Source organism: Micropterus salmoides, unplaced genomic scaffold (assembly GCF_014851395.1).
Source record: "Micropterus salmoides isolate LMB-PRFRI ecotype aquatic unplaced genomic scaffold, ASM1485139v1 Ms_hic_scaffold_2, whole genome shotgun sequence".
NCBI lineage: Eukaryota > Metazoa > Chordata > Actinopteri > Centrarchiformes > Centrarchidae > Micropterus > Micropterus salmoides.
In genome coordinates this window covers 4,926,788-4,951,676 of record NW_024041150.1, presented here as the reverse complement: position 1 = coordinate 4,951,676, position 24,889 = coordinate 4,926,788, and the positions used below count along the sequence as shown (strand labels likewise).

The following is a 24,889-nucleotide window of genomic DNA, read 5'->3' as shown; positions in this document are numbered from 1 at the left end:
CAAAACTCACACCTAACACTGAAAACAGCAGCAGCATCAATGAGGTTACATACAACACTGCCAAACACTGTCTTCTGTCCTAGCTCCCTTGGTCGGCAACACGCTTCACCACATTCAAAACTTCAGACTTTGAACAAAGTTTGAGGACTGAAACTGGACCCAGATGACATCATGGTGTCCTACGGTGTGACCCCCTGTGTGAAGGAGATATTCAGAAGATCTTTTCTTCCTGCATCGGGGAGACTTTATAATCTTCTTAATCTTCTTAATCAGCACTGTTTAAAGCAGTAACCACAACTCGGAGTGAAAATCAATGCACAAAGTCACTTTGCATTGTTTAAATATTGGAATTTGTCCAGGATAAGCACAACAACATGCAAATTGTCACTTGCACTGTTTTTTTGGTAATTTGTTTTATAGTTGTATAATTACATATATTTAAATTTAGTCTTGTATATTTTATTTCTTATTGTTTTATTTTGCCCAAACCAAGATCAAGTCAAGACCAAGACCAGAGTTTATCGAGATCGAGACAAGACCAAGACTTAGGGGGAGGGGGGGACAGTTGTTGTTAACTGTGACAACACATTTCTAATTAGGGTTATTGGTTGCATTTGAAGCGATACGTTTTACATCCAATCAAAGTTAGGATGTTAACAAATAAATCAGACAATGCAAAAGCAATTTGTTGATATTCTCAAAGTTATGGTCTTGAAATAAAATCCCAAGTCCTCAATGTCCGAGACCGAGACAAGACCGAGTACAAATGCAGTCGAGTCCGAGACGAGACCAAGACCATCAAAAAGGGGTCTTAAGACCGATCTTGAGACCAAGACCGGTCTCAAGTACTACAACACTAATTGTTAGTATTATGTTTAAAGTCACTTATCACTTTACTTTATTCCATGTTATCCATTTGCTGCTGTAATGTTTGAAATTTCTCACCCGTGAGACAAATAAAGGCTGATCTTGTCTTATCTTGTTCACATCTATCCCCACCACGGAGGCAGTGGAAACCGTAAGGATGTGACTGCTACAAGACAACACCTTGAATAATAAAACAAACCCAGTGACGTTTTATAGAGGAGACACACCACTCAATCACATCCTCAATAAAACTCTATGGGGAAAGCCTGTAACGGCAAAGATGGGTTTGGGATTATTTCAAGCTAAAGAAAACATCAACTCTGTAATGTTACAGTCCGTCCACCGTAAAACGAAACGTATGTCGCCTTGGCAACAGTGGACCACAGACAAGGTAAAAGCAACTTTAGCATTTAACTGAAATCAGGATTGATTGTTGAGTTGAAGCCAAAGTAAGCTGCAGTCCTCAGCTGAAAATGTGACCATGTGCGTTTGTTGTTCTCCTTTTTGTAACCTCACAGTCAGGAGTTAACTGTGTCTCGGGAGCTGCACCTTTTAACTCCCCTCCACCTCTCTCTGTAGCTCAGACGATCGCTGCTACTTGTGTGCTAATCCATCCTTTCACCCAGATTCTTTGTCTTTATAATTGTCATCTTTATAATAACAAACAGCTGTTTCGTGTGCAGGATGGCTCATTTCCTGTTTCACATTTCACGTGTGTTTTCTTGACAAAACGTGGTTTGGAGACCTGCGTCAGGTGACACAGCTGCTGTCAGCTCCTGTAGTGTGTGTGACCCTCTGTCACCGATCAGTCACATAGTGTGAACAACACGACTTCAAGACTCCCGTCATATGACGGCAAGTTGTGTGAACGGCACGTTGAAATAATCTATAGAAGCTTTGAATACTAAAACCTTCGTTAGCTGCAGCCCTACATTGGAGTATACAGGAAACCCACACGCATAGAACAATGTTTACAAAACCCTGCACCACCAAGCTGATAACACACCAACAAGTGCCAAAGAGAGAGAGCAAAAACATACAGACACTGGTCCAACTGAAAGACAGAACACCCAAACACAAAAAAACAATCTAGTGTATGCGGTCCAATGCAGTGAGGAATGCAAAGACCTGCAAATTGAGGAAACTAAACAACCACTACACCAATGCATGGCTCAGCACGGAAGGGCCAACTCCTCAGGTCTAAACTTGGCAGTTTACCCTACATCTGAAGGACAGCAGACACTCTTTTGATGACAGCAATGTCCATCAGGGAGGACAGATGGTTTTAAAGAGGCAATTTAAACCAGATTAGAGAGACCATTACTCAACAGGGGAGAAGGGCTGAGACACCACGTATCCCCCACCTGCCGAGAGAGTACCGTTCTTTCATCTCTTCCCAGGAGAGTGAACGCTCAAAACAACTATCATTGACATTTTGCCTCATGTGACTCCAACGACCACAACGGCGACGTCCTACAATGTCACCGTGGTTTGTTATCTGATCTTTTGAAACGAAACCACTTTCACACCAGTCGCTCCCCTTTTTCGAACCAACCAGTAGCGTTGTTCCTTTCTCTTTCAGCTACGCTTGTTGCTGTGCAAAAAGTCCAACAGAGAAACAATACATTTCTATGTTCCTGTGTGGCTCTGAAATACTATTTTAACATTATGATCACCACAACTAGTTTAGCCAAAATAAAGTAGGAATATGTTTTCATTCATGTATTTATACATTTACTCACTCTGTAAAGCAATTTCATATGAAGGTTTGGCAAAACCTTGTCCCAACTTGTCCCCCTGGATAATCTACAAGATTCAACTGAGAGGTTTCATCTTCCACCTACTGGCTTTACCGCACCACCAGCACCGTCTAGACTCAAAGGACTTCTGCCCATCCTTATACACTACCAATTTGTGCCTCCTTATTGAACCACTTTTGAATGAGATGTGAAGTACATAAGATTGAAAATGAGCTAAACCATGTATGGGTATGGTCTATTACAGTAATGAGAAACCATATGCGTGGGATGCCATGGGTAGAGAGGGTTATTTTAACTGCCAGCGTGTCTCAGCAGTTGGTAAAAGGTTGAGGTCAACAGATCAAGAGACTGAATGACAGATGCCGACTTCTAGAGAGATTTCTACAAGTAATACCCATGTAGCACATGTGGATGAACCTGCAGTCTGGTTCAAGTATTAAGTGAACGGAAAAATGTTCTAAACTGCGTGGTTAATTGTGTCTGTAACATGTGGTTGTGTGAGCCAGAAACTGGTTTATTATTTAATGTTTTCCTGTTGTTAGAAATGTGCTTATTTAGGCCTGAGGTAAAACAGGAATGTATTTTGAATACATCTGTCTTTTTTTTATTTTTCATTCTTAATCAGTCAAATAGCAATCCAACCACTCAAACTGATATTGCACAATAAATGTAAAAAATATCGACATCAAATTCAACGAAACAGTCTCAAAATGAGTCTTACAAAATTCTGAGGGAATGGAGAGGATGTGCAATGTTTTGTTCCTCTGAAGTGACGATGTGAGGTCTAGCGAAGGGAAGTGATGCATGTTTAAGCTGCCGTATTGCTTCTCTAGAGACTTCACAGCAGCATGCCCTCTTGCTATGAAAAATGTATTATAGACAAACTCAGTTTTTGTCAACACATTACTTTTATCCATAAACAATCCCAGCAGAGACTCCATGTCATCTGGGAACTCAGATTACTGTCTACATCAGTGAAGCTGAGGTGGAGCAGGTGAACAGTTTCTGGTTCCTGGGAATCAACATAGCAGAGAACCTGACATGGTCGTCTCGCATCTCCACTCTCTCCACTCTTGAGGAAGCCTAAGAAGGCAAAATTCCCACGCCAAGTTCTTGTCAGCTTTTACAGAGGAGCAATAAAAAGCATCCTGACTGGAAACATCACTATCTTTCATTGCAGAAGAGAGTCAAACTTATTTTACTTTACAGCCTGTTATAATGTGATAAATAAACCTACCGTGTACTTTATTTCCCACAACTCCTGTTGCACTTTAAACCCCTTAATTTAAATTGTCTCAAAATCAATTAAAAGTAGCATGACACAATTTCATCATTATCAACTATAAAAACCTGGAGGAATTTGTAAATCATCAGAAATCCTCTTCCTGCTGCATTGATATTCTGCCAACAGGCTTTTTCAAAAATGTTTTTAATTGCATGGCCTCAGATCTTCTAGAAACTCTCTATTTTCTCAGATTTCTGCCCACAGGCCCTGAAAACTGCAGTCATCAAGCCACTCTTAAAAAAGCAACAACTAGTCATTAATGAGCAGTATAGGCCCATATGCAACATCCCCTTTTTGAGTGAAATCATTAAAAATGCTGTTTTGCAACAGCTAAAGCAGCATTTAGTTTTTATGAATCATTTATCTGGAACAAACTCCCAGAAAACTGCTGCAACTCTCAAGACTTTTCTTTCTGCTGCTGCCTTTTCTTAAATCAAATTTAAGGTTTTTGATCAATATCTAACGCAGCCCTGTAACTTTTAACTGACAGATCTTGTTTTTATGTTCTAGTCACTCTATTCGATTGTGTCTTTTTATATTGCCTCATACACACCATTCAGGCACCCCCACACACAGTGTTGCCAACTTAGCCCCCCCCCCCACTCCAAAAGTCATATGAAATATCCACCCTTGTGTATGTTTGTAACCTTGGGCCACAAAGTTCCAACCCAAGTTTGTGCATGTTTACTTCCACCTTAAGCCACAGCTGACTGCAGCTAATCTGCAGCACATTGTTCCCCTGTTAAATTTCATTGGACAGCATCCCTGCATATCAGTTAAGAACATGGAGCACATATGGAGGAACATCAAGTCTCCGTTTGATCTGAGCAGACTGGTAAATGTACACCAGTCACATTTGAGAGACCAAATGTATCCTGACTCATGCATCAGCTGACTTTGATATTCATTGCTGGAATTTTTTTCCCCTAATTATTCCATTCAATATGTTTTGTATAGTGCCAATTTATAACACTGTATATGCACTTCTCTTATAGACCATATTCTTTTTAATAATTACAGAGACACAACAATTCCCACCATGACCAAGCACTTGGCCACAGTGGCAAGGAAAGCAACTTCCTTTTAACAGGCAGAAACCTCGAGCAGAACCTAGACTCAGGGTGGACGGCCAACTGCCTCGACTGGTTCGGGTGAGAGAGGGGAGGTGGAGAGGGGGGAGAGAGAGCACATGGTGACAAAGACATGCAGCATTTCCCTCTTTCCATGAGCACTTGCAATACAAAAGTACATTTTGAGTAGTTGCCTCACATTTTGTTTAGGTGCAGAGATTGCTGTTCAAATTCTCCCCTGGCTGGATGAAAAAGTGAGATGATGGATTTGTAAGTTAAGCCCTAATATGATGCGTAAAAGTATTTATTATTACAAAATTGTAAGGGAATGAAGAGGATGTGCAATGACGGGACCGGCGGAGCTGGTGCCAGTCGGTCCACCGACGAAGCATGAAGAGCAGGAATTGGCTGGGCCACCAACGGAGCTGGTGTCAGTCGGACCTCCGACGAGGGACCAGCAAGAGGTGACGGTAGGACCACCGAGTGGTACCTGGGGAGCAGGAGTTGGCCAAGGATCGGGCAGGTGGCTAGCAGTGCTAGCGGGCCAGGGATCGGGCAGGCGGCTAGCAGTGCTAGCGGGCCAGGGATCGGGCAGGCGGCTAGCAGGGCTAGTGCGCCGGGGAACAGGCTTGCGGGCGGACAGGAGGCTAGCTGCCGACGCAGTAGCCGGAACAGGGGCAGCCAGAAAAAGGCTACCAACCAGGAGGCTAGCAGGCTGGGTGCTAGCAGGCCGGGTATCGGGCATGTGGAGGCTTGGCAGCTGAAGGGCTGAGGTGAGGAAAAAGCTTGTGGCCTGGCTTGGCAGTGAGTCTATTAGCCGGTGGTCCGATAGTGCCTTTTCCCGTGCTAAAGAAACAATAGCATCCCGATAGCTGACACTACAGCCACTCTCCCACTCCTACTCATTCTTCCTCAACTCCATCAGGTCCAAAAATCAATGCAAGTGTCCGCTGGGTCCATCTTGGGCTGGTTCATTCTGTTACGTGTAGCTGTGAGGCTACACGGAGTATCAGAGTCTGGACCCAAACGCAGACACGGAAAACAGAAGAAATGCAGTTGGTGAGATTTATTGGAACAAACAGGTGAAACTTACAAGTGTTGAGATTGTGGCAGTCCAAATACACACAGGGAGCAGCAACTGAAAACGAGTGGAGTCCTTGAAAGGTAACATCCAAAACATGAAACAGCTACTCTAAAAAGTGGGAACACACGAGAGACATGGATCTGACTACTACAATGAACCAGCCCTGAGTGAAGGAAGCAAACCACTTAAATGCAGGTGAGGGAGAAACTAATCACACACACGTGAAAACACTAGACAATCAGTAAGACCACAACCACAGGAAGTAAAACAAGACAACAATACTGGAGGTGGGCATCTACAAACTAAAACAGGAAATACTCAAAACACACACCCACCACACCAGTACCATGACAGTACCCCCCTCTTAAGGAACGACACCTGGCGATCTCAGTTTTAGTCAACACATCACTTTTATCCATAAACAATCCCAGCAGAGACTCCATGTCATCCGGGAACTCAGATTACTGTCTACATCAGTGAAGCCGAGGTGGAGCAGGTGAACAGTTTCTGGTTCCTGGGAATCAATTGAAACCATTGCATGGCCTTAGATCTTCTAGAAACTCTCTATTTTCTCAGATTTCTGCCCACAGGCCCTGAAAACTGCAGTCATCAAGACACTCTTAAAAAAGCAACAACTAGTCATTAATGAACAGTATAGGCCCATATGCAACATCCCCTTTTTGAGTGAAATCATTAAAAATGCTGTTTTGCAACAGCTAAAGCAGCATTTAGTTTTTATGAATCATTTATCTGGAACAAACTCCCAGAAAACTGCTGCAACTCTCAAGACTTTTCTTTCTGCTGCTGCCTTTTCTTAAATCAAATTTAAGGTTTTTGATCAATATCTAACGCAGCCCTGTAACTTTTAACTGACAGATCTTGTTTTTATGTTCTAGTCACTCTATTCGATTGTGTCTTTTTATATTGCCTCATACACACCATTCAGGCACCAGGCACCCCCACACACAAACACACAGTGTTGCCAACTTAGCCTCCCCCCCCCACTCCAAAAGTCATATGAAATATCCACCCTTGTGTATGTTTGTAACCTTGGGCCACAAAGTTCCAACCCAAGTTTGTGCATGTTTACTTCCACCTTAAGCCACAGCTGACTGCAGCTAATCTGCAGCACATTGTTCCCCTGTTAAATTTCATTGGACAGCATCCCTGCATATCAGTTAAGAACATGGAGCACATATGGAGGAACATCAAGTCTCCGTTTGATCTGAGCAGACTGGTAAATGTACACCAGTCACATTTGAGAGACCAAATGTATCCTGACTCATGCATCAGCTGACTTTGATATTCATTGCTGGAATTTTTTTCCCTAATTATTCCATTCAATATGTTTTTATAGCGCCAATTTATAACACTGTATATGCACTTCTCTTATAGACCATATTCTTTTTAATAATTACAGAGACACAACAATTCCCACCATGACCAAGCACTTGGCCACAGTGGCAAGGAAAGCAACTTCCTTTTAACAGGCAGAAACCTCGAGCAGAACCTAGACACAGGGTGGACGGCCAACTGCCTCGACTGGTTCGGGTGAGAGAGGGGAGGTGGAGAGGGGGGAGAGAGAGCACATGGTGACAAAGACATGCAACATTTCCCTCTTTCCATGAGCACTTGCAATACAAAAGTACATTTGGAGTAGTTGCCTCACATTTTGTTTAGGTGCAGAGATGCTGTACAAATTCTCCCCTGGCTGGATGAAAAAGTGAGATGATGGATTTCTAAATTAAGCCCTAATATGATGCGTAAAAGTAACATTTCTTCCCAAATTCATTGGTTCATTTAAAAGTTTTACAAAACAGTTCTTCCACTCCTCCAACAAATTTTATAAAATTGTCAACAAATTCGAAGCAGGATGAAAATTTATGAAAATATTCTTGTTTCTTGCTTTCCACCTCTCTCTCTTTCAAACCAAAACCGGTGTTAACTATTGCATGCAAATCCAGCAACATCAGCAAGAAAAGTCATTTACATAAAGCTTCAGCATTATATTTTCATGACCTTTTTGAGGAGACTTAACCTCCCTAAGCCTCTTAGTAGCGCTAACTATGACTACAAATATCTGCCAAACAGCTTATTTTAACCTATCATGCCATGGTGAGCCTTTTAAAAAAATATTTTGTAGTGTGTAGTGCAACTCTGCTTCTTTAATTCAATTAAATTTTCAAAAATGAAGAGTAAAAGATGATAGAAAGTGTCATTTAAATAAACCGACAATATACGTCATTTGTAACTCATTTGATCAGCAGGACAACATCATTTCATCTTAATAAATCTTTTTATGATGTGGTAACACTTCTTCTATCTAGAAACAAAAACAACTTTGTTAGATTTCATCAAAGATCAGTTAAAATAAACCAGCGTTGACTGAAACAGGAAACAGTGGTTTCCTGTGTAAAAGTCAGATGTTTTTATGTTCCATGCATTCACCTCAACCTCCTCCTTCTGCAGATTTTGTCGCTCTTTGTCAAACAAAGTAATCTGACTTCCTCCTTAATTACTGCCACTGCTAGCGAGCTTTGCCACTTACATGCATATCTAATTTTTTAATGGGATGTCTCAAAGTTTATGGCCAAAATATAGTCCTAACCCTAAAACTTTTCATTCCATCCCCTGCTACTAGACACCCTGTGGACACCACTGCAGGTCAGACTTACTGCTGGATAATTGGAATATGCTTGATGTTGTTTACATGTGAGTCTGGTTTCAGTCACTTCAGATGAACGTACTAAAGATACTTTATATTAGCCAAGAAGGGAATTTGGTAAAGAGGAGTATTGGAATTTGCAGGAAAGGATAATTACTCTCAGGTTCTGTCTTCTGCTTCAAATTATCACAGCGATCTGTTCAAAGAGGCAATTCTTTATTACCCACATTTTTCTGTTTTTGTTAAGAAAGAGGGTGAACAGGACTTCATGATGGCAGTTTGGGCAAAGGACTGAGCACTGTCACCAAGTTTAGCATGAATTATGAGCTGGCTGAGGCCTTTTTAGAGCTGCTACATACGTCCCATGAATAAATCGTAATTTGAGACAGTAGTATGATGATGACTGACTTGTAGCCTAAATGTTGTCCAGATTTGGAGGGAAACCTAACAGTACTAACTAGCTAGTGGCATAGATAGTGTAAATGTGATCGCAAGAAGAGATTACACCCAGCCATCTGGTACAATAATAACTTGAAACCTATACCAATGTGGGCAGTGTTACTGAATAATCACATTGCCCACATAAGCTAATTGGTCCTCCAGCATAATATTTCCCTGACTCACTTATTTGGCAAATTATAATAATGTGAGGAGAATTTAGAGGATGGGGAGATGGAAAACTGTCCCTTCAGAGTGAGGAGGAAGCAGTGAGGAAGCAAAAAAGCAAACAAAAAAAGCTTGTGTAACTGTTCTCACTTTTTTTGCCAAGTCTTCTTTTTTTTTCTCCACCAGAGTAGTTTGTTAAAGTCTGTAAATCTGTCGAGTCAAGCTCTGAAACTTCTCCAGACCGCAGACGGGCTGAGACTCTGCTGCACACAGAGGCTGCTTCTTCACATCTGGAGCAGAAACAACACGAGCTTGTAGGGCTGTGTGTACGTGTGTGTTTAAACACGAGGGAGAGAGAAGTATAGTGAGAACAAACACGAGGGAATTTTTATTTTAAAGATGTTTATCTTACATTCACGTTTCCACACTGCATGTTAAGTTTTTTAGTTTTTTTAATAAAAAAAATTTAAATGCTGCTCTTTCTGTTTTACTTTGTCTCTTGCATATTCACCTCTGGAAGAATTTGCAAAAAAAGTTTTAATTGTTTGTCATGTGTCAATTCCAATTTCAGTACCATACAAACTGCGTGGTTTTGTGCACGTATGCCTGGGATGCAAGTGTTTGTTTGTGTGTGACTGTGTGCATGCATAATGAATGTCAGTTTTATTCTCAGCAGTCAGTCTATTATTTTGGCAACACACCTGCTTTATGGAGCCAAGACTGAAGAGTGCAGCCTCAGGGGTCAACTGAGGACAGCAGCCTGCAGGAGGATTTAACCACAGGGGGAAAACTTACTGTAGCATCACAGACGGGAGGATCAGTAGTGTGTGTGTGGAGTTTAATACGGCCCCTGGTAGTAAAAATACTTAATTTTTAGGTCAAAACCATTGGCCCTTTGCTCAGCTGATAAATGTCTGCAGATTAATGTTTGACTCTGAATTTGAAGACATGATGGGGATGGGAATACAATTTCCAGTTTATGTCTCTATACTACAAATCGAGCTTGATAAACTTTGATCAGCCCATTTAAAAAAAATAATAAACTTGTTGCTGTGTCACAATAAACCAAAATATTTTAGGGAGGCTTTGTAACTTTAGAAAAACATGTTGCACCTGTTACACCCATTATCACTGTGGGAAAGTGATTGGGTAACAAAGACTGCAACTTGCCTGCACCTGGACACTTAATGTGGGAGTGAAGTTGACTGCTGCAACTATTGCAGGATGCGAAATTCCTGCCGTCCGAAACACAGTGGTGACCAATTAGTGGCGGCAAATCTTTGTCTATAAAATCAAAATAAGTAACTAAATACAAGGCTGCACATGTTAGATCACTTTGCTATTTCTCTTCAATTCAGACTCAGTTTAGCATCCACGCAAACAGTGCTCTGCTCTTATACAGCTTAAATTGAATTTAAAAAGAGAACCTTTCACCATTTGCAGATTCTGCATTAACGAAAATAAAATAAATAAAAAACAATTAATTAATCAATTAATTTATTATTTAAAAGCAGCTGAATGCAACATTCCCTGACATTAAATGTTGCAGCAGAGCACCAGCATCTCAGACCAAACAAATGGGCGATCCGGCCCACCAGACTCCATTGGGGAAAAAACTGAAATTTTACCCTGCAGATCATCTTAAAACACTTCATTCAAACTGGACAGAAACAAAATTGTAGTATACGGTGTTAGAAAACAAACAGCAGTATTGCTCTCCTCAAAGCTTCACACACAAATACTTGTATACTCTTATATTAATGTTCAGAATCTCATATATAGAACCTTTGAAGAGCCACTATGTGTGTCAGTTTCTTAATTTAAAGTGTTTTGTGATTTGGTGATGTGAGTATTTCACATCAGACAACTGCTTGTGGCCTGATGCCAGGATCAGGTTACCTTTACACGAAGAGATGAATCATGCGCCACATATTCTCAGATGTTTGACAGTAAAGGTTGAGTGATCGCCAAGAAAAATAAATCCAAATGTCAGTCGCATGAGTCAGACTGAACTGAGAAATAATAATGTATTGTTCGATGCATCTGACTGGGTATCAGGTATGAGGTGTGTTAGACAGGACAATGACAATTGGGCCACTGAAAAATTTAGGGTGGCACACTAAAACCAAAAACCATGGCTGAATTTCAGGAATTCTATTCTGCAATATTTAGACTACTTAAATCAACACCACTGAAGGCCACAAGGAAGCGCACAGACAACGTTTTAGGGATCCAGACCCTTTCTATCGCTGCTTTCCACAAGAGATCCCGCAATCAAAACGGAAGGAATGTCCACTGGCTCTATACCTTTCATACAGCGCAGTGGACCAGTGCTATGCCGGTAGTGTTGTAGTACTCGAGACCGGTCTTGGTCTTAAGACCACTTTTTGATGGTCTTGGTCTCGTCTCGGTCTCGTCTCGGTCTCAACCGCATTTGTGCTCTGTCTTTTCTTGGTCTCGGACATTGAGGACTTGGGATTTTATTTCAAGACCAGTCAAGACCATAACTTTGGGAATATCAATAAATTGCTTTTGCATTGTCTGATTTATTTGTTAACATCCTAACTTTGATTGGAAGTAAAACATATTGCTTCAAATACAACCAGAAACCCTAATTAATGACTGTCACCCCTCCCTGCGATGCTTACTCTTAGTGTTTGTATGTGGGTGTTTTAATGGGAATGTGGATCTTTCAGATCAATTTGAGAACTACCTATGATCTCGTTTCACATTTTATTGTGTGCCACGCAATGCAGGGAACTGCTCTTGGTCTTGACTCGGTCTCGCCCTCCCTCGTTCTTGGTCTCGACTGCTCTCAGCCCCTAAAAGTCTTGGTCTTGTCTCGGTCTTGATAAACTCTGGTCTTGGTCTTGACTTGGTCTCGGTTTGGGCGGTCTTGACTACATTGCCGGCATATTAGCGTAATAATCCCGGATAATAAAGCAATGTGAAAGTGCACAGTGGTTTTTCCTCTGAGCAAACTTCTGGATGACTCAGGGAGTCCGCCAACTGGTAGTGGCCACACGGTGCTGTTTCACATTTTCCACAGAGTTTAATAAACATTATGATCTGACGGTCACTGAGCTCATAGCTGTTTTCCTCCACCTGCTTCTCAATGGAGTGCCTGTTGGGAAGCGATGTTTACCCTTCCAAGTAATGTTAAGCTCAGTCCAGCTGACTCCCGCTGTTCTCATGTTTTGCAATACTCTCAGAAAGATCAAGATGAAGAAAGACACAGGATGGTCTCCCTCGAAGCCTGAACTAATCATAGAGAATTTTAAACTCATCATGCTTGATAACACTCTGTTTGTTTTTTAAAAGACAATTTAGCTTAAAGTTCACAGCAAAAATTGTGAACCGCCAACTTCAATTGAAGGAGTTTTCTGACCACGTCAACACAAGCTGGAACCACACATAACAGAATCTGACATTTTATAACAGAGATCTGTGTTGTGATTCCATCCTGTATTCACACCTGCATCAATCAATGAAATATAATCTATTTACCACTATTTAAATGGAAACAAAGAGCCATATTTACTGTTTCATGGCACAAAATGACCATGTGGATGTTAACAGGAGGGCTTATTTGGTCCGCAAGTTCTGTAGATGAATGGCCAAATATCTCAAAGTTATAAATAATGATGATTTAAATGATCTACTTTAATTCAACCATCTTTTTTAAGCTCAGTATAAATAACAAATGATGAGACAGGGTTATGTCAGCCCCGCTGGAGACCCTCCAATGATCCATGAACTGGTGATAGGAGAATGGTTTTGACATCACTTTCTGTGATTTTCCATTGCATCGTGATCTTTTTACTGGGCAACTTGAGTTTGATGGGGTTAATGTTTGTGATTTCTGTGTGTGCAGCCCAAACAGCAACAGCTCCTATCAGAAGAGCAGTTTTCATAAACCAAGTTACAAAATGCTACACTCAAGATAACAACAAGTTCAAAACGATAATAGAAATGAAGCAAAAACCTTGAGACATTAAACTGAACCACATAGAGATAAAAACAATAGATTAAGTAAAATCCAGTAAACAAACTCGAAAGCATGGGTTTGTGGGCATGTATGCCAAGTGCCAACAACAAGCCACCAATACCTACAGCGCCGCCCCCACTCCTCATGTCATGTGTATATACTATGGCAATAACAGATCAATGAGAGGATGAACTGTTTTTAGTTTAATGAAGGGATTTTAAAGACCACACTGAAACAGCAACCAATAAATTGATAAAAGGGATCAACTTTAGGTCACTGTCACAATACTTGGCACTATAGCGTGATTATTTTTGAAAATTAATAGGGTGCAATTTGCTGAGTCAGCTGTCTCCTCTCCTATTAAAAAAAAGATAATGGTGGGTTCTTGGCAGGTTAGTGAGTGACAAAGCAGAGCTGGCCATGGCCTACATATTTCTGTTTGTTTAACAAATGATATGACCCCTCGTTCCCGGGCCTTAAAGTAGGGCACCTCACCACCACGGAGAGACAGAGAGAGAGGAAATAAAAGATAATAAGCCTCAGAAAAACATTGTTGGGGATTAATTGGTGTCCACAGTAAAGGACAGAAAAACACAGAATAAGAGTGAATGTGTGTTTGCGTATGTGGGGTGTAAAGGTGAACACCCTGTGATGAAAACTCACTTCAACAGCAGTGCAGCCGAACTCCAAACTCTGAACCTCTGCATTAGTTTCAGCTGAACTGAAACTGGTTGAAGAGGATTATTAAAACATGTAGAGCAAATAATCAGTGTTTTTTTTGTAGAATTTTAAATGCATTTATGGTCCCAGTCAGCAGTTGCAAGGTGTCACATTTACATCAGAGAAGGCCCCACGTCTCTGCGTGTGCAGTAAAAATATTATACTGTTTTAAATATATATACCGTTTCAACAATTTTCTAGAACACGTGTGCCTGCAAGTTAATTTGCTTTGGAAACTGTTAAAATATTACTGCAGTGACAGATTCATTGGCTTGAGTCATTTCAAGGAAATTTTAGGAAAGAAGATTTTTGTCAATGAAAGTCAGTGACCTCTTACATTCTGACAAGGCAAGGCAGTTGTATCTGTATAGCACATTTCATTACAAGTAAAAGTGCTTATAATTGTGGTACAGAAACTTAAACTCATCACTCTAGCATGAAGAGGAAATCGTAGAGTCAATTACACTCACCTAAAGGATTATTAGGAACACCATACTAATACTGTGTTTGACCCCCTTTCGCCTTCAGAACTGCCTTAATTCTACGTGGCATTGATTCAACAAGGTGCTGAAAGCATTCTTTAGAAATGTTGGCCCATATTGATGGATAGCATCTCGCAGTTGATGGAGATTTGTGGGATGCACATCCAGGGCACGAAGCTCCCGTTCCACCACATCCCAAAGATGCTCTGTTGGGTTGAGATCTGGTGACTGTGGGGGCCATTTTAGTACAGTGAACTCAGTCATGTTCAAGAAACCAATTTGAAATGATTGGAGCTTTGTGACATGGTGCATTATCCTGCTGGAAGTAGCCATCAGAGGATGGGTACATGGTGGCCATAAAGGGATGGACATGGTCAGAAACAATGCTCAGGTAGGCCGTGGCATTTAAACGATGCCCAATTGGCACTAAGGGGCCTAAAGTGTGCCAAGAAAACATCCCCCACACCATTACACCACCACCAGCAGCCTGCACAGTGGTAACAAGGCATGATGGATCCATGTTCTCATTCTGTTTACGCCAAATTCTGACTCTACCATCTGAATGTCTCAACAGAAATCGAGACTCATCAGACCAGGCAACATTTTTCCAGTCTTCAACTGTCCAATTTTGGTGAGCTCTTGCAAATTGTAGCCTCTTTTTCCTATTTGTAGTGGAGATGAGTGGTACCCGGTGGGGTCTTCTGCTGTTGTAGCCCATCCGCCTCAAGGTTGTGCGTGTTGTGGCTTCACAAATGCTTTGCTGCATACCTCGGTTGTAACGAGCGGTTATTTCAGTCAAAGTTGCTCTATCAGCTTGAATCAGTCGGCCCATTCTCCTCTGACCTCTAGCATCAACAAGGCATTTTCGCCCACAGGACTGCCGCATACTGGATGTTTTTCCCTTTTCACACCATTCTTTGTAAACCCTAGAAATGGTTGTGCGTGAAAATCCCAGTAACTGAGCAGATTGTGAAAAACTCAGACCGGCCTGTCTGGCACCAACAACCATGCCACGCTCAAAATTCTTTCCCATTCTGACATTCAGTTTGGAGTTCAGGAGATTGTCTTGACCAGGACCACACCCCTAAATGCATTGAAGCGGTGTTCCTAATAATTCTTTAGGTGAGTGTATATAATGCTCTGAAGCGACTGGTCAATATTAGTTGGTCAAAGTGTTACAGTTAACAAAGGAAACACTGACTCATGTCAAAATTACACAATGACTGACTGCTCAGTTAATACATATTAAATAACCGTTTAAATTCCTGCCAATCCAAAGCTCATTTCACCTTTCACACTAACTTGTTGTCAGGTTTATTAATTCAGCTATTAATAATAGAAGTATGCTTTTGATTGATAAATCCCATATTTACTCAACTACCATTTCTCAAAGTACTTTCTTTTTAGTTCTTGTAAATAAAGTCAGTGTGAAGCTACAGTTAACCCTGGATTGGTGCTGTCCAGACGACTGGTTCTTTTGTGCAGCTCCCAGTAGGAATGTGAGGCAAGGTGCATCTTAAAATAAAAAAACAAACACATATAGCCAGCAAATCTTTTTCTAGAGAGGAACGACCCCCCTGTCAACCTTTACTTTACAGTAAATACTTGTGGAAACATTGCAGTACATACAGTATATTATATAACACTTAGGCAACAGAGAAGCACAAGACGTTTTCAAAATGGGTCATGCATGGTCATTCACTCGAGAGACAGTCATTACAAACTGATGTAATTCATGTTAAAACCCAACAGAAGGAATTGTACATACATTTAACGGACAGATACCGATGAACCTGAAGGTTTACAACTGTTAAATAATAAAAACAAACATGACTTTTCTCTACTTTTTAAGTGCTCTTTTCTGACAAGTTCAAATAATTACATCTCAACAAATCCTTTGAATCCATTCAAACTATTTTCAAACAGATTTTTTTTAACAAGGTCTTTACGCTGCCTTCCCACTGTATAACCTGACACAGTTTGGTCCCATTCACATACAACAGACCTGGGTCAGATTCACATAGCAAACCCCCCCCCAACTTCTCAGACATCACATTATCCCATTTATCCAAGCTCCTCTGACAACCTCTCCCATTTCAAGGCCATAAAATGTGTCCTTTTTGTATTCAGCATAGTGATGCTGACATTTTTCCCAGTCCATGGTGTGAATGTGGAATGAAGTCCTTCTCAAACAGATGATTTGATGCTTCTGGCTCCTGCTGTTGCTCTGGACTTGTCGTTAAATGACAAAAAAAAGCATCCGCTGTTGTATAAGGAGCTTTTTCAGACCCTATAGACGCTCAGTGAGACTGAATGAGTGACCCAGATCCGGCTGTTGCTTGGTAACCTGTTTTTTTTGTTGTTTTTTTTACCAGCTCGTCTTTAGGAATTCAGACATTTCCCATGGCAAGCTTTAAATAAGAGTGCTGAGTGTTTAAAACCAGCACAGCTCTGATTGAAAGCCAAAAAAGTTAAGCTAAACCAAAGGCAGAAAGTCTGGATGCCACCAACATTTAAATCATGACTGTCTGAATTTCTACTTCCCTGATTCAGCGTTTCCCCAGAGAACTAGCATCTTAACTTCCTTAATGTGATGTCTTTCTTGTTGAATGGAGAAGAATCATTGGAGAGAAGGGCGCTGTGATCTGACAGACAGGTTCTAAAATAAGGTCGGGGGTAGGGGAGACTGACTATAAGTTAGATTCTGCTCGTGAAGTTCCACATTAATTGAATCTTAAAAAATAAGCTCCCACTTGAAGGAAGATTAAATTCAAAATAGAAAAAACTAAGACTAAGTGCAGGTGAAAACGTTTGTATTGAACACAGTCCATGTAAAAAACTAATGGCACCATGTCCTCCTCAGAGCTGCACCTAGTGTAATTTACCTGTTGTTGAAAACGGAGCATCACTTTCCACAAAGTAACAAAGTTTCTGACCACACTTGACAGCAGCGAGCACAAGAGCTGTAACGATTAGCTGATTCATCGATTACTTGTCAAATATAAAATGAATTGGCAACTATTTGGATAATTGATTCATCGTTTTAAGATAACTAACTAAATTCTCAGATTCAGCTTCTTATATGTGAATATTTTCTGTTTTTTTCCTCCTCTATGACGGTAAACTGAATATCTTTGGGTTAAACCAAGACAATTGAGGACGTCATCTTGGGCTTTGGTAAACACTCATTGACATTTTTCTTTTTTACCATCTATGACATTTCATTGACCAAACAACTAATTGATTAATCGAGAATATTAATCCATAATCGATAATGCACAGCGCTTAAAAGCAGAACTTCAGTCCCTACATGAGAAAGAAATTATGTGCTTCTTTGGATTTTTCCGAGGACATTCGGTATGATGTAATAATCTGTAAGCACTTCACCACAATAGCTGAAATATCTCAATACTCAAATAACCAGTCTGACTATTGGACTACTTGTTAATAACAGGACCTCTAGAAGATGACTTCTTTTCCCATCCTGCTTCATCTTCTGATCCATTCTCGACTAACATCTACCAGCTTCCCGCTGCCGGTCGTTGGTCACCTCTCAACCTGACGGCAGCCGAGAGAGCCAAAACAAACACCCAGCTGTCAATCAGCTCTGTACCACAACATTACAACATTTACAACTAAATTAGAAACAGTTGTGCTGCAGCCTTTTGTTCAATTAAACAGGCAGCAATGTCAAAAAAACAACAATAAAACAAATCACAAGACAGTCTATATCTCATGATACACAATAGCGTTCTTCTCCCAGCAAAGCTTTACATCCCGACAGTGTGCTGCAAACAAAGCAAGGGATTTAAAAACACATTTCCTATGCCTTCATAAAAATACATTTAAAAAGTCACCAAAGCAGTGAAGTCAGAATCCACACAAACAGGAAATATTAAAACATCAACACTTGACTGTTCTCCAGAAATCTTATATTCCAATTAATATTTTTACTGACCTAACCTTCATTTTTTTTTACTTGTACTGTATCTGTTGCGTTTGTAATTTGAACTCCAGCCTGATTTTCTGTTCAACTCAGACTATGTCTACATTGAGCCGTATGAAAATGACAGTGACACACCTGAATGGCATGAAAAAACCTGAAAACAACCCGGAAAAAATCTGACTTTTCAGTTGGTCGACATCAAAACTGCATCTCAGCCAACATCATGTAAGGAGTGGGCCAGACAGACAGCCGGCTGACTAAACAACACATTGGACGCTTAGTCAACACCCTGGGACCTGTTTTTGCACGTGTAGGGCTCCGCGGTCGAATTTGCAATAACAAATATGCAACATTCAGTTAGACTTTCAAAATAAAACTAGCGGTTAACGTTGTGAAACGTGCATGGTCAATGTGAAACACTGCAGTTTGGTTAGGTTTAGGCACCCAAACTACTTGGTTATTTTTAGGAAAACATCATGGTTTGGGGTACAATAAGTTATAACACCACTCTAAACAAACACCAGCCTCTTGATGAAAGTCCGGTTTCTGGCCTACACAACCTACTTTTAGCGTTTAAAAAAAAGGGCTTCCCATTGCTTTATAAACTAACGCCAAGCGGTCTTGACCATGCGTCCGTATGTGATGACTTAGGAGTGAGAATGAGTCATTGATTCATAGCTGCAACATCGTCTGACAAAATGAATAAATAAATAATAAATCCATGTTTACGACAACTACTCTTAGTAGTTGTTAACGTTGTTAACGTCTTTTAAAATGAATAATCACAGAGACGACTAAATGTTTACCTTTTTAACTTTACAGGGACACACCTTCCGACCCTCACTGGAACACCAAGCAGGCATTTTAACATTTACGCTCCCTGAAGGCCGTTTTGGAAAAGCTCCACTTTGGGGGGAGAAAAACTTCTCTATTCTGGCAGGAAATGGAAAGAAAAAGATGCATTTAAAAATTAAGACCGGCTTAATGCAGACTTAGTCTCAGTTTACGCAGCACCATAAAATACAGGATCATTGAACATGGTGTACAAATACCTTGTTCTCTAATATTGATAATAATAATTACCTGAGCAAACCAGCAACCTATTATTATTTAAATACAAGGTTTCTGGAGAACACACATGACTTTTCAGTGGTATGGGCCCAGACATGTTTAAAATTTCATTCATGAAACCTTGATTTGGACCAGCAACGGGTTCGGGAGGCCTACGCTGATATACCCCCCCCCCCCCGTGACAACAACTAAAAATCTGAATTTCTTCAGTCAGGGCTGTCTAACATTAAAACTAACATAGTCCGTGTGCAAATAAAAACATTTCTAGTGTTTCTCTGTGGCTGTTGCGGTGGGAAGTTCCCATCTTCTTACAACACTCACACACTGAGCTGTCAGACCCCGATTTTACAATACAAACTGCGTTACAGTACATAATAATATTGTTGAGAAACTCATTCCCTCTACAGTCTGATCTACGACCAAAGAGATACATAAGGTGCGTTGTGATAGCTGTGGCAGACAGATAGCTAACGCCACTAATAGTCTGTGTGTCTGTGTGTGTGTGTGTGTGTGTGTGTGTGTAGGCTGGTCACTCCAGGCCGAAGCCCTCAGCGTTGGAAATGGCGATGGTGAGTTTGTGTTTGAGCTCCTTCCTGGTTCGATACGGAGGCAGACAAATCTGATTGAAACAGGTGTGAGAGATCGGCAACCTGCAGAAAAACAGAGAGAAAGAAAAATGAGAAGAAAAAAAAAAAAAGGTATTTTTAACCATAAGAATAAAAAATAAAAAAAGAACTGTCCAAAATAACTTTTTTAGTCAAACACTCTTGCTGTAGCATCTTCTAGATGGTTCTGAAAAAACTTCATGAGCCCGCAAACAGGCAGTTTTCTTAAAATGCGGAGAAATTTGGGACCGTTCAACTGATCTCACATATAAAAAAAGGTTTTTACTCAACACAGCTACTCAACAAACGTGACTTGGTTGCGCCATACTCAGCTGCTGCTGTCACTACGGTTGCTCTGGCAAACCAATCATTGCTGGTTGACATAAAACACATCACTACTGGTTTACCAGCGCGGGAATCGTCACACTGAAATACAGAGAGTTTACCTGGAGGCGACGGGCTTAATCAGCAAGGTGTGAACTCATTTGGCGAGTCCTGCACTCTAGCTTTGAAGTTCAATAGTAAGGTCTCTAAAACATTAAAATTATGTGCAAGACCACGTGTCTCTCTTACTCAGTGTGTTGATTCAGCATAGCCTTTTGGAAGCAAATTAAAATAAAACATTTTTAATAAAAAGTATTTGGTAGAATCTCAGAATCTCTCAGGACCCCTGTGTCATCAGGTTCTTTCTATGTCCATTTAATTTGAGTACTGGTCTCAGTGTGGTCGGTTTTTGTAAACTACCAGTCAGTTGGAACTTCGATCTTGGAGATTTTGAAGTTGAGGTCGGCCATTCCTCCTACGGGAACGCGGTCACTTCCTGTGGCGAAGTGGAGGAGCTTCTTCTGCAGCTCCAGAGGGAAAGCCAACACCACATCCCAGAAACACCTGGTGCAACACAAAGAAAATCTCTCTCAAATAGATTTATGTGTAGCCAAACACCAAGAAGCCTCAGTGTGACCGGGATAAGAGTGCACATCACTGTTTGATGTGTGATGCCAAGCTGGAATTTGTTATTTCCAAACAAATGTGCTTTTTAAAAACGCTCTCCAGAAGAGATGCATTAATAGATTTTGTGAACAAGGAAAATCAAACCTTTCCAGAATGTTTGCCTGCAGAGAGCTCGTAAAACTACAGAGTGACAAATAAATAGTTTACAGTCAGACAGACAGTACTGAAGTTGTGTAACAGGGCTGCAGCTGCTTGTTGTCAGCTGTCAGCACCATACTGAGTTACGTTATCTGTGGCTGACAAGTGTTGGCTTGTTTTCTTCCCCTGCTACAGGAAGGATGGACGTGTGTGTGTGTGTGTGTGTGTGTGTGTGTGTGTGTGTGTGTGTGTCAAACTTAACGCCTTACAGGCTTGCAGCCTAAACACACAAACCATCTGTCAATCATGACGGACAAAAACTAAGTTGTTCTGAGTAGAAAAAAAAAGGATGTGTTGACTTCCTGCACAGCAGAGTAGGTTAGTTTCAGTAAACAGGAAGTGCAGGTGTCTCACCGTACGGTCGTGTCGGTCTTGCTGAATCCTTCATATTGAGCAGCTTTCTGCAGAGCGGTCATGTCGAGCTCTGGACTGCCGCACACCAACATCTCCACCTCCTCCGGCCGCAGCAACTGCAAAAAAAAAAGAGAAGAAGAATAAATACACACTTTGGTGTACAATTTAACTCAAATTAACTTTTTGAGATTGAGCTTCTTAAGAATTTATTTCATTCTAAAGTCAAAGAAGACATGCTACACAAAGAGAAGTTGTTGATATTTTTTAACAACTAATGAACAACCTCACACATTGATGTACATCAAAAAACGCAGTTTCCTAAATTATAGTTTTCATTATCTCATGAGATAATGCAACGTAAAACAATATACCAAAAATGTTAGGTAACATTACGCATAAAACATAAAACATACATAACATAAAAGTATTGTAAAGTAACAAACTAATGCAACACCGGTCAGCACAGTGTAACATGACAAATAGAAAGAACAGACCAACATGAATTCAGCAGTTTCTTCTGATTATATTTCTAATTCAATTCAGTTCAATTCAATTTAAGACCTTTATTTGTCCCCAAGGGGCAAATAGTTTTGCCGCAGTAGCAAATAGAATTAGACAAAACACGACAACAACATCAGTAATGACAAATACAGGGTGAGACCAGACCATAAAACACATAAATAGTGTGCCTTATTACATTTACATGAATATCTGTTAGATTGGACTGAAGTGGGAACCAGAAGGCAGCAACTTAAATTCTGCATGCAGAATCATCAGACATGATGGATTCTGCCTTCTTATGCACACATTTGTTGTATAGTTCAGTTATTATAAAGTATATAACAATACTGACAAAAAAATATGATTCCATTGCATTACAGGGATTCTGATATCAATATCCATTTAATAACAGTAATGCTGAATTACACTCGAGCCTCATTTCCCGTAAATCTCTCATTCACAGTTAGGCAAGCCGAGTCCAGCGCAAGAATGGTGGGCCCTGCCACAGGCGACGAACTACTGAACTACTGTACAGTGAGGTAATTATCAAATACATTCAACAGCTACAGCGGAAATAACTGCTGATCAGAAAGGATCAATAGCAGTTTGATTTCATGAAAGTCTTCAGGATTATAACTTCAGCCTCCGTGCATGTTAGTATCAGCTGGATTTGAGCCCTGGCGGCTTCAGTTCCTGGCTCAGCCCACTGATCTACTGTCACCATGAGGAAACATTTGAATAAATCAGCTGGACGGACGCAACATCAGCTCTAGAGTAGAATTTCCACTTTAACAGAAGAGTCATTTCCGCTGCTTGAATGGTGTAAGAACACAACCCGTAAAAACAGGAGGCGAAACAGGAAATCCGGCCTCATTCGAGCAGCTGATAACAAAGTGTGTCAAACTGTAAAAGAATCTGCTTCAAACTGTACAACAGACACACAACTTACAACTTAATGACTCATTGTTGGGCAAGTCTGTACACGGTCATGTGGGTCACGAACACCAAAACAGCAATTTATAAAAAGTAGATTAGAGTTTTATAATGTTAAATCCACAGATCATTTAAAATATGTTCAGTATAGTTCAGTAGTTTCTCTGTCAGGAAGAGACAACAGTTTACAAACTTACTGACAGGCAAAAACTCCAGACTCTGTCACAACACCATCACACACAATCATTAAACCACACACCCACAAATCAACCACAGGCCTGCCTCATCACATCCTAACACGTCACACAGTGTGGACGTGACTGACGACAGATACACAAACGAAACATAGAAAGACGAATATAGAAGTGTGTCTGACACACTGAACTTTGACCCCAATCAAAAACGAATCAGATACAGCTGAGTTTGAGACTCAGATGTGCTTTAGCTGTTTTTAAGTTGTTTTTTTTAAAAGTTGATGAACATCAGCAAGAATACAAAAAGGTATTATCCTTTTTCACAGTAACTGTGCCCATGTGAGTTACACGTCTTAGCTTCCTGGCAGGTAGGGATGTACAAATAAAAGACAACCGGTCCGCCCACACCCAGCGTATCAGAACTCAATTATAAGCCATCAAACGCATCACAACAGCACAGGACATCACACACCTGCTAATTCACTCTCCTACCATCTGGGTGCAGGCACGGGTCCCTGAGGTGCAGAAGGACCCGTTTTGGCAAAAGCCTGGTACCTGCAGCCATAGTGCCATGAACACCGTGTCTCGGGGAGGACACCGGGAGTCTTGCTTTCACCTGTCCTGTTGTTGTTGCATGTTGTATATGTTGTACATTTGTTGGGAGTGATATGTGATGTTAATTGCAGATGTACAGTGTTGAGAAAAGAATTTCCCTTCGAGACAATAAAGTGTAAAGTGTCGCTTATCGAAACGATCAAAACCTAATAAGTGGTGTATCCACGTGTCCATGCCTTCTAACGAAATACCAGATAAAGTCTCACTCTCCGTTTCTCTGCCAAATATATCAGGTGTGAACTTCAGTCACATGACTTGGACTTGAGTCAGACTCCAGTCACATGACTTGGACTTGAGTCAGACTCCAGTCACAAATATGATGACTTTAGGCTCAACTTGACAAAAATAAAAAACTTAACACCAATGACTTTTGACTTCACTTGTACTTTTAATCTTTTTACTCAAACTGACCTGATACCCTCTCTAAGCCCAAATATAAATTATGATATAAAATAAACTGTGTGCAGTGCATTAAGACTTCATGAAATTATTTGACAGTAATTGTGAAGAACTTCCACAGCAATGAGATGTTCAAGTGTGCCTGTGAAAATAGTTGGTTAACGTCTGTGCTGTGGTGTAAATGATCAGCCGAACGATCGGTGTCTCTCTAGATCTTAACGTTTCCCAGACTGGTCTAAACGCGGCACGTGTGCATCTTTCTATCAGAGTAGAAGTGTAGAGTGGTGGTTACAAAAGAGACTTCATTATGACGGGGATGTCTATCTGTATGTCCAACACTTTGGTACAGAGCAAGATATCTTTACAATTACAGTCTTGCCAAATTGCATTTAATGGTCTCCAGAGGATGAAAACTAATGATTATGGCGACTTCCTGACCGTTCATCTAGTCTCAACTTTCATTTAGACAAAGTTTCCACTTCCTCCAAACATTAAAGAGTCAACAGGTCATTTACATTCATCCTCCCCAGAGGATGCAACACTCCATGAACTCCATGTGCTTCCTTCTAGCACCTCCTGCAGGCTAAAATGGCCA

At 40.7% G+C, this 24,889-nt stretch overlaps 1 protein-coding gene across 1 annotated transcript in view; it reads right to left on the bottom strand.

Annotated features, from left to right (window-relative positions):
• Window positions 1-16,078: 16,078 nt before the first annotated feature.
• Window positions 16,079-24,889, bottom strand: part of hectd2 (HECT domain containing 2) — a 56,687-nt gene continuing 47,876 nt past the window's right edge. Inside the window, exons 20-22 of the mRNA XM_038732807.1 lie at window positions 21,653-21,768; window positions 20,894-21,037; window positions 16,079-20,194 (exon numbers count right to left, since the gene is read on the bottom strand). Of these exons, the coding sequence (XP_038588735.1) occupies window positions 20,074-20,194; window positions 20,894-21,037; window positions 21,653-21,768 (381 nt within the window). The 3' untranslated portion in view covers window positions 16,079-20,073. The remainder of the gene's footprint in view (window positions 20,195-20,893; window positions 21,038-21,652; window positions 21,769-24,889) is intronic.